This window comes from Musca autumnalis, unplaced genomic scaffold (assembly GCF_047663935.1).
Source record: "Musca autumnalis isolate F117 unplaced genomic scaffold, ASM4766393v1 scaffold_1, whole genome shotgun sequence".
Lineage (NCBI taxonomy): Eukaryota > Metazoa > Arthropoda > Insecta > Diptera > Muscidae > Musca > Musca autumnalis.
Window position 1 is genome coordinate 363,691 of NW_027411644.1, and position 11,549 is coordinate 375,239.

At 35.6% G+C, this 11,549-nt stretch overlaps 1 protein-coding gene across 4 annotated transcripts in view; it reads left to right on the forward strand.

The window, feature by feature from the left end:
- Positions 1–5,420, forward strand: part of LOC141400205 (furin-like protease 1) — a 161,216-nt gene extending 155,796 nt beyond the window's left edge. For all 4 annotated transcript variants that reach the window (XM_073979688.1, XM_073979739.1, XM_073979678.1 and 1 more), the window contains one exon: positions 4,393–5,420. In XM_073979688.1, the coding sequence (XP_073835789.1) occupies positions 4,393–4,982 (590 nt within the window). In that variant the 3' untranslated portion in view covers positions 4,983–5,420. The remainder of the gene's footprint in view (positions 1–4,392) is intronic.
- Positions 5,421–11,549: the final 6,129 nt, after the last annotated feature.

Sequence of the window (11,549 nt, forward strand, 5' to 3'; positions counted from 1 at the left end):
AAAGTAACTAACACATAGTGTCGTTACTTTAACCGGTTCGCCTCATAATGCACTTAGGCGGCTAATTTTTTATTTGACCTTTAGATCGCGATATCTCGAAAATGGTAAGTCTTTTTTAAGAACCATAAAGACCACTCTTTTAGAGAATTATTAAATCTACTTTTACTTTAGCCGGCTTTTGCTAAGTCTTACCGTTTTTGAGAAAAATTAAAAAAACTGAATAATGCCTCCAAAAATGACCTTTGATCCCGAATAACTTGTTTTGCACACATGGGATCGATGGGGACTTTTAGGACGTTGCTTCTAATGGCCAACCCTAGCTCTCCACCAAAATTCAGCTTTGTGGGAATTTTTGCTATTTCCCCCTTATACGCATGTCTATTTTGACCGGACTAATAACTCTTGAAGGAAGTTACCGATTTGGTCATTACTTTGCACATTATGAAATTTACCTACCAGACCAGACTTAGATGAGGTTCCAATATGGACTCAATCGGTAAACTCCTTCGAGTACCTCCCACACAAAATTTCGGAAAAGTTAAGTTTAGGACCTGCTCACGAATCGCCTTGGTTTTTGTTGTAACATCTTGTATTCACTGTCCCGTATACGAAGGTACAAGGTGCAAGTCCATACTTCCTGAAAAATAGCTTGAAAGTTGAAGAACAAGCCCTATGACACCATGTTTATGGGTGGAAGCGCAAGATAATGCCGATTCCGGCCAAAATTTGGCCTTCGTAATATTGTTTCCAAACTTAGTTTAAGTTCGTAGATAAGCCATATCGGTCCACTCCTTCAGGTACCTACCCCACAAAAGTTCAAAAATATTCGGAAAAATTGTGCGCACGATAACTCTTGATGGGAGTGACCGATTTGGTCCACACTTTACACATTCTCATAATATCTACCAGTAGTGCGATTCTGTAACTCCTTAACGATAGAATTAACGACGAATGTCGGTAGTTAACGATAATTTTCGGTAAGTGCTATTCTGTATACCAATTTTAACAATTGTTGTCGGTAAATTTTGTCGTTAATTACCGAAAATTATTGTTAAGTTAACAACCAAAAAAAAGTTGTTGTTAAGTCTTAACGACAGTACATTATTACAATATTTTGTTGATTTCTTTTAAAAACGGCGTTTTTATATGAGCATATGTTATGTTAATGAGGAGTGTACACAAGGTAAATTCTGCCTTATTGAGAAAAATCTTCTTAAAGCGTTTACACAAGGGTTAACTACATATGTATGATAACATGGGTCAGCTTCGCCACTGTTGTGCTTTCGCCAGCGCCGATTTTATTGAAACTGCATAAAGATCATCAAAGTTCTCTTTGATCTTCGATTAACTCATAAATTTCCTTTAGGCCACCTTCATGTAGCATCAATTAAATCGGCGATGGCGAAGGCGCAACAGTGGCGAAGCTGCCCCATGCTATCCTACATATGAAGACTACGCTAACCTTTGTTTTACTTACTAAAGAGGAAAAACGTTTGCTAATGCTTCAAAAGAACTCAAGTGTGGTACTGCTATGTAAGACCTATAGCAATGTCCGTAACACTATCTTTCTAGGAGGCTTTCGTTGGCTTTAATTTAGCATTGAGGCCAACACGTGAATAGTATTAGTATAACCTACTTTGTTCTGTGATAATCTTATAGATTTTAACTCAGCATCACTAACAATCAGAATGCTAAAAATGGCGTATAAGCTTGGATTTTCGAACTTTTCATACTCTCCGCTATGAGAAATTTCATTTAATGTGGGCGTGAATTGAATATGTGAATATATAAACTCAAATGACGGTAACGTGGATCCACGATCACTGAAGGGGCTTAAGTCATGTCATATATCAAAGCTGAATTTCCACACAGAGCGCCACAACCCAAAATATGATCCCAACTTTTAATTAAAAAATACAACTGCGCTTTTAAAAAAGATCAACCGAATATTTTCGTTAACTACCGATGTCGGTTCGTTATTAAAAAACGTTACAGAATCGCACTACAGATATAGATCAGGTTCGAATATGGACTATACTTGTCCACTCCATCCCGTACCTCCCACACAAAATTTTGGATAAGTTCACTTTAAGACCTGCTATTGAATCACTTTGATTTTTGTTGAAGCAACTTACATTCGCTGCCTCAATTACGATGGTAAAAGTTTTTTTCAGGGGAAGTCCATTCTTGAAAAAACAGCCCGAAGGGTGTAAAACCCCCCTATGGCACCCCCATGGTCTATTTCGGTCCATTCCTTTATGTACTTTTTCCGCAAAAATTTTGAACTTTAATCCTAATCAACATTTTTGTCGGTTCATACGACCAACATTTTGAAACCCCCTAACTACATAAGTTTTTTGTGAAAAAAGTGTTTCAATTTGCCCATGCTGAGGGCATATCTCTGTCGGCAAAGCCGACTAATACTTTTTTACTTGTTTTCCATAATATCATAGGTTGGCTACAAATGATCAACATAAAACATTTTTCTTCTGTACAAAAGACCCTGTGCATGAGTTAGCAAATGTCGCATGACGTGATTTTAGTTTTGGCTGGTAAATACAAATTTCTCTGTGAAAATGCGTTCATTTTTCCAAATATTATTGGTAGCTAAATAAAATTCGCACTTAGATGAATAGCAGTTAAAAGTGTAATTTGCATTGAAAATTTGACAAAAATGCCAATATTTTAGTTTTTTGGCAGGAAAATCAAATTCGCACTAAAACGATTGGCAGCAAAATCAAAACTACTGTATTTATCTTACCTACCTACAAAGTAAGCAAACAGGGCGTAGATTAAGCTCTGAGCGAGACTTCCTTCTCTGAAATGATGTTGTTTTCACATTCCATGTTGCATTTTTAACGTATCGTTTGCCTAACAATTGTCTTTACACGTTGAATTCGTTGCTCCGATAGGCCAACGAGAAGGAATACCGAAAAAGGTATCGAAATTGGAGATGGAATCTATGCATTAAGTATGTAGGCTTGTCGTAGCACAAATTGAGTCTAGCTCAAGTAAACCAAAATAACGCGGAGATGATAATTTATTTTTATATGAAACTTAGCGTACTTAAATGCCAAATTGTTTAACTTGAAGTAAACTAGGGAATATACTACGTACTATTAACAAAACTATTACGGTGTATGCATACCGACTTAACAATTAAATACCAACAAAATAATAATAAACATAAAAATATATTGTAATAAAGAAACCAATTGTAATAAAGTAAATAAATTGTAAGTTTGCAATAATAAACGCCAATAGTTTCTTGTGAAACAATTATGTATATAAAACTATTCTGAAATCACATTTTAAAATATCGAAATAAAGAGGAACCTTATTGAAATGCCGAATAGCTTCTTCCCATTTCCATTGTATGCCTAAGGTAAGCGAAAATGTGCTTCACGTCACGATCTTTCACGATGAAAAAATACTATTACAGCAAGTGCGTATCGGAGAACCAGTTCATAAAGAAAAATAAAAGCAACTTATAGCGAAAAGGAGGTGAGTGAGAGTCACATATTTAATGTATATTTTCCCTCTTTGGAATTGTTCTCTTCATTTTTATTTCCGAGCGCTCTTTTTTATTTTCCGGAACAAAAGAAGGTTCATGAAACATTAGTAGAGTTTTTCTGCATATCACACATTTCCCTCAATTTCATCGCTGCTCCACCTACCCACATAAGTGCTTTTATTTTTTTTTTTCGGTGACTGGTTAACATTTTTGCTTTTTTTAGTTTTTATGTTCTCCTCATCATTTAAAAGCATGTTTTCGCCAATGTATATTATTTGTTATAACGCCGAATGCGAGTAATGGAATCGTAGTGCTAATTCTTTTATAACCAAAATGCTGGATAGTCATGTAAAGTCATGGACAGAATTGAACCACAGTCTGATTCGTACTAGTTTTCCAATACTCTACGTACAGAAAATAGTGAGCGAAAAAAGTTTTCACCCACTAAATGTGTGCAAAACACAAATGTTATTTTCCTTAAGGGGTTTCTACACGGTATGTTTTATACATGTTATGCTTAGCAACTGTCACAGTTTTTTCGCCCATGTGTGATTCCTTCTTTAAAAATTCATTTGTATACCCATATCACTTTGATGGATTAAAATTTTAAATGGTTCTCACCATGTGTACAAAATTCAGATCTGTAAAAAGTGACAGTCGTTAACAAAATAAATGCAAAGAAAATAAAACGGGTAAAACTATTTTTGGCTCACTGTTCATAACTTTTTTGTTTATTCATGTATGTATGTATATATTATTATTTATGTAAGTGTATTTAATTTAATGATTTGTTGTAGAACCTTTTCCATGATTGATTGTTTTGCATGCAAACGAAGTTTAAATTTAAAATATTATTTTAATTTCTGTTTTTAATGTAGTTTGTGCCCCGCCCACATTTTTCTATAGAGGACGTTGCTATGACATGTGTCCCAGTCATACGTACATCGCTAGGGGTCAAATGCACGACGACATAACGAACAATAATCTAACTAGCCACGAGATGGACTATGAGGAACTACAGGCAAATGATAGAAGGAAACGGAACAGAGGTGCATCTGGCATTGGGGCATCTGATGATAATAAGCGTCCTCTGAGCTGCGAACCGTGTGATAAAAGTTGCTTCAACTGCTTTGGTCCCTTAAACTCCGAATGCGAAACATGTTTCAGCGGTAGCCAATTGAAGATAATGCCGCACACAAATGAATCGTACTGTATAAACTTTTCAGAACGAAGCTCAGGCAACGCAGTTACAAATCAGACGACTCACAGCTTTCACATCGCAATATTCCTGATATTTGTTGTACCTTCTGTGATAATAATAATGTTAGTAGTACTTTGGACCAAGTCGGAAAAAAGTTTTAATATTTGCACAATCCAGCGAAAAGACGGCAATGAATCGTCTGTTAACTATAGCTATGATCGCGTTGCACTCATGTCTGATGAAGAGGCCCCAGATGAACTGGATTGAATTGGGACAACTTTTAGAGAATCGACCGCGATTCCTTGCAAAGGAGTGAATTTGCGTGTGGACAATCGAATTAAAGGAATAAGATAAAATATGCATTAAAGCATGTAGCATCAACTAGTTTTTAATTTTCATAATGCGAACTAAGACATCTTCCCCGGAGATTAGTATTAATCTTCGCGTATGTAAATAATCATTTTGTTTTGTTAAGTAATCTAATCATCAGCAAATAAATTCGTATAGTGACAATTTTCAAGTCGATGATGAATACTGTGTTTTAGGTTAGTTTATGTTTAAATAAATAAATTAAATAAATAAATTAGTATAATATTCCATGTACGTAAATGGCATTATATATCAACATATTTTTAAGATAAATAAAAGCATATACTTCCCCCAGTCGGAAGAAAGCGCTGCTGAGTTTTGAAGGTCATTCATTCAGCGCATGAGTTTTTCTTCACAATAAATTTAATGGGTGTGCCGCTTTGACAACAAACTGCGAACAAAGACATAAAACAACAAGTGAGCCGTGGGGCCCCCATCTACCCCTAAAATTTCGTCACTATCCCATCAAAATTCCAACTTGTAGCGTGACTATAAAAAATGGAAAAATTGGGTATTTTACTGAATTTTGCAATATCTCGGTTTGCTCACTTACGCCAACATACTTTGCATCAATATAAACAAGATCTTTTCTTCTTCCATTGACGGGTATTCCTTTTGGAATCCTCCAACCAGAAGCGGAGATATTCGCTTAAAAAAACGTTGACTTTTCTCCACATAAGCTTTTCGCTTAGTCCGACTCCTGAATATTATCCGACCATAACCAACCTAAATAGGCTTCTTCCTCTGTGGGACCCGCATCAACTCAAAAAATTCGTGACGATCCAATGAAAATTGCAACCTGTAGCGTGATTACAAAAAAATCGGCAAATAGGGTGGATTACCGACTATTGCGATATCTCTGTTGTTTGACCACCTACGACAACCTACTTTACATAGTTGTAAAGGTGATATTTTCTACTTTCCTTGCCAGGTATTGCTTTAGATATACCTCTTAAAGAAACAGAGATATTGGCTTTGAAATAAAACGTTGACCTTTCTCCAAATAAGTGTTTGCCCATTCCGACCCCTGAATATTATCCGAAAATCATCAAAATCAATAGGCTTCTTTCTCTTTGGGACCCCCATTAACCCCCAAAATTTTGTGACGATCCGATCAAAATTGCGACCTGTAGCGTGATTACAAAAAATCAGAAAATGGGATGCATTATCGACTATTGCCATATCTCTGCTATTTGACCACCTACGACAACCTACTTTACATCGTTGTAAAGGGGATATTTTCTTTCTTTCGTTGCCAGGTTTTGCTTTTGATATACCTCTTAAAGAAACAGAGATATTGGCTTTGAAATAAAATGTTGACTTTTCTCCAATTAAGTGTTTGCCCATTCCGACCCCTAAAAATTTTCCGACCGTCACCAAAATCAATAGGCTTCTTCACCTGTGAGACCCCCATTAACCCTCAAATTTTCGTGACGATCCGATCAAAATTGCGACCTGTAGCGTGATTTCAAAAAAAAAAAAATAGAAAAATGGGATGTATTACCGACTATTGCGATATCTCCGTTATTTGGTTACCTACGCTGACCTAGTTTGCATCATTGTAAAGACGGGATCTTCTTCTTTTATAGTCAGGCTTTGCTTTTGGAAAATTTTCAACCAAAGCTGTGATATTCGTCAATATAATTAAATCGCAAAAATGAAAATTGGGGACTTATTTCCTACTATTGTGATATCTTCGTTGTTTGATCACCTACGAGCACCTACCTTACATCATTTGAAAGGTGATATTTTCTACTTTCATTGTCGGGTTTTGTTTTTGGTATACCCCATATAGAAGCTGAGATATTCGCTTTGGAAAAAAACGTTGTCTTTTTATCCACCTAAGTTTTTTGCCCTTTCCGACCCCTAAATATTATCCGACCATCACCAAAATCAGTAGGCTTCCTCCCCTCCGGGACCCCACCAACATCCAAAATTTCGTGACGATCCGATAAAAACTGCGACCTGTAGCGTGCTTACAAGGTTTAGACGGACAGACGGACGGACACACATAGCCAGATCGACTCTGATCGTCGAGACATTCATTTTGGTATATATAAGTATGGGTCTACGACCATTATTTCGATGCGTTACAAACTTTTTGGCCAAAACTAACTTATTCAGCCTTATTACGGTTGGCGTAGTCGTATCCAAAATTGCAAATTGACGTGTCGTAACGTCTAATTGGTATTGTGTATGTCGTACACGACATTTTCGCAACGACTAATTGGTATTATGTATGTCGTATACGAGATATTACAACTCTGTATGCCATTCTTTTACAATTTTGCTACCACGAGAGGCGTTTTATTACGAGAAACGCTGTGAAATTAGTCGTTAGAGATTTTGTTGACGACAACAGACAAATTTCTTAAAACGTTAATAAAAACGAACAAATAAAATGTATTTAAACAAAAGGTATGTGTCTATATAACAAAAAGATTATATATTCGTATACATTTTATAATATTGCACATGTTTTAGAACAAAAGTCACCACAAAAAAGCAGTTCGACACAATGGTCCAGATTTTGCAGAACAATCCAAATTTGGCTAGAGGTTACAGCAATGGAATAAAAAAATTAGCGTGAAAGAAGAGTGGAATAAATAAAATTAGTACGAAACTCAACATTTTAGGACCGCCAGTACGAACAGGTGAGGGTTGGATGAAAGTCTGGGCTGACTAGAAATTCAAGTTAAGGAAGAAGTTAGTTCACAATAAGGCGGAATGTCGTGCTACAGGTGGAGGATCCTTCAAGCAGTACATACTAACAGACACGGAAGAAGCAGCATCAAGCTTGTTACAATTGGATACAATTGTAAACGCGGGCAATCAGTCAATTGGAATCCAGCAGCCTTCAACGCTTCGAGAAACAACCACTGAGGAAGAACTGTTTGAAGCATGTATAATCCATGAAGATTTAGAAAACCATGATCCCTGCACAGTTACTCCCCAAAGCGTAAGCAGGTCTCATGCAAAAGAGCCGCAGGTCGTAGTGAATCAGGATCCCCGCACAATAACCCCTGTTAGCATAGGTATCACTCATGGAAATGAGCAACAGGTCCAAGTGAACCAGGATCCCTGCACACTAGTCACAAATACCCCTCACAGAAATGGATTTCACCAACAGCAACTGAGTATCAGTCATGGAAAATATGTTTGATTCTTGTCGTAACTGTTTTCGTCTTACGTTTAAATCGTTCGGAGTATATTCATCCTCATCGTCAGATATAAAATAACCCACACTTAACATTTTTATGGTTTAGTAATAAATAATTGTTTTTTATTTTAACTGACTCTATTTTTTTTTTTTTTTTTTGTTTTCTTTTTTATAACAGGGTGGCGTGTAATAGCCGAAAATGTTAATAATCTTCAACACCCTGTATTTTTGCAATCTATTACAAAACAGACGTAGTCGAAAATTTTATATAATACCAAAAATTATTGACTACGACAACGCCTTCGACTACGTCTACGACACTTGAACGCCCACGACAACGCCAACCGTAATAAGGGTGATTATTTGTTCGAGAAAAAGTTGTCGACACGGCATGATGGGACTCGATCGAAATCTTTAATCGGTTAAATTCTGTCGCCATAAAGTTAATTTTCTGGCGACAACAACTTACCTGTCGCCGTGAATATTTACAAGTAAATAAAAGCGAGAAATTGAAACATAAGTAACAATTTCATTTATTTTTAGTGAATTTGTTTAATACCAGGCATATCACAGATTCCGATCGGATCGGAATTATTGTTATTGATGTAACACCTTCTTATTCCACCATGAGACCAATCATAAACATATACAGCCCTATTCTGAACGCATGGGAGTTGGGAATTTTTTCCCATTCCCACATTGAGTGAACACAAATTCACGAACCCCTAATCAACAATCAAAAGTGAATTCACGAACCCTGCTTTCCCCCTTATTACAACCATTTTTCCCCCCTATTTTTAATATATTGCCTGCGCCATCTGACTAAAATTTTGTGGGAGTTTTTTTCCCATTTCCCATCTTCCCTCATTCTGAATGAAGTTCGAATTGGGAATTTGTTCCCATGGGAAAAAAGTATACATTCTCTATCTTGAATTGTGGGAGAATTTTGTGTCTTTTTGTGGGAAAAATCTCCCCAGCAAACAGTGTTTGAGTTTGAAAAAAAATTTAAAGAAATTTCATATTTTTATGAAATTTCATATTTTAAGACACCTACACGACAAAATTATTGCAAATATTTATAATCGCCATGTGTTTCCTTAATAAAAACATACAAAATGTACTGTAAAATATGTCATTAGTAGACTTCGGATTTTGCATATTCTTATATGATACAAAAACCTGCAAGAATCTAACATGTTTTGCACCGATAAAAAATTTTCCTTTGTGTTATCGAGCAAAACAAAAAAGTAGTAAAAATTAGTAGATTTTTGCAGTTCTGGAACAGACGATATGTATTGAAATACGAGAAAAAGAGTCATGGTTGATTCTGTTAACGCAGCACAGCAAGTAAAAACAAATCAATTTCAAAAGAATTTTTGGCAATAATTATTAAAATATATTGGAATATAACCATAATATATACAATCTTTACAACTTTTATTCATTTTCGTAATATAACCTTCGGGTTTTTTAAATCAGACGACTAACGTTCTATTGAAAACGTGTTAGTCTCCTCAACGACACGACAACGATCACACAAACGTACATACATATATGCTAAATTATTGCAATGCTATTCCATTTTCCGAAATGCCTTTTCTTGAATAGGATCGTTATTTTTGAACGTAGAAGCTTGAAATTTTGCAAGGGCATGTGTTTTAGTTTTAGATTCAATCAAAAACGTATTTTAATTATTTTTTTGAGATACGTCTTCTGAAATATGTAATAATCGAGAAAAATATACGAATTTATCTTTTTGAATTTTTTTAAAAATATGCAAAATACGAGTTCTAGCGATCATTAGGAATAAGTAAAACTAGCGATATACGCGTTAAACCCCTAACTAAAATTATTCCGAATCAACATACAATTTTTAAATTCGTTGCAAACTTAAAAAGTTCCTATTACTTTATACACAAAACTTATGTTTGCCTACTAATTAAAAAATGCTTACACCAATTCGCAAATTCTGAAGAAAATGTGCTTATTAGAACAACACCACACATCGTTGACTCCATTCACTCCATTCACTTAAAAATCCATAAATCAATGCACGGTTGTTGAATTAAGTGAGTTGTGCTTTGCTAATCTAATTCCAAAACCGCGAATTCAATGCAAATAGGCATTTTGTATTACAAAACAAAATTACAGCCCCCCAAAAGTATGCTATAATAATTTGGTGTAACTGATTTCGAATTTCGAAATTCCAGCTCCCATCTTTTGCTCTTCCCACGTCGTTGAGAATACGGAAAACGTGGGAATGGGAAATTTCGCTCCCATGGGAAACAGTTCCCATGGGAATGTTCAGAATAGGGCTGATAAACATCATCTCACTGTGAGTTTTCTCACTCTCGCCTCCTCCCTTATTATAAACATCATAAGGGAGAACAAAACTCACGTTCGTGGTCCTTTTTTCAAAAAAAAAACTACATTTATCCTGTTTTGGTTCAGAAAAAACTATGTTTTGTGTTTTTGTATATTCTGTATATTCCAACAAACAACAAAAAACGAATATACAGAAAAATATTGTTTTTTTTCTGAACAAAAACTGGGTAAATGTTGTCAATGAGAGCCGTACCTAAAATTTTCTGAGCGACATTTTTGCACAACATGTCGAAGGTGAAAAATGTCATCTTGTGGTACTTTTATTGCGGTTCTTGAATTAAAGGACGAAAAGGACATGGAAGGAAGCGAGTTAGAAGGTCGAAATGTTCTACGAAAAAGATCCTCATTAGCTTTGACTGAAGACATGTCATATCAAAAATAAGCCAAAATAACAGCGAACAAAGATGTAACAATAATTTTTGATGGCTTATAGGGTCTCCAGTGAAAATTCATCACGCCATAACTCAAAAGTTCGACTCACGGCGGATCTGCCCTTTGGTGTTCTGTATATACTTATCAAGGGCTTTACCCCCAAAAGGAATTTTCCACTCCCCAGACCTCGAGCTCCATTTTGTTGCACAGTGTAATCAATTGTATTTATTTCCGTTATACGTTGAAAGTAACAAATAAAAAACAATTAGAAATTCTTTTGGCAACTATACATGTTCATACGAGTACCAATGAAGTAATAGCACGGTTACACTACAGCTTTTTGCAGGGTTAACCCACTTGATGAGGATTTATTTGCTTAATCTGCTCAAATCTGACCAGATTTGCCATACAAAAATTAAATCCTCTCATGGCTGGGTTTATTTTTAATCCGGCACAAATCCACCAAAAATACAGTGTTGTATTCGGTATTTGTGCAAAAAAGTCCAACTACTCAAAAAGTACCAAAAGTTGCAACTGTTTTTGCAACA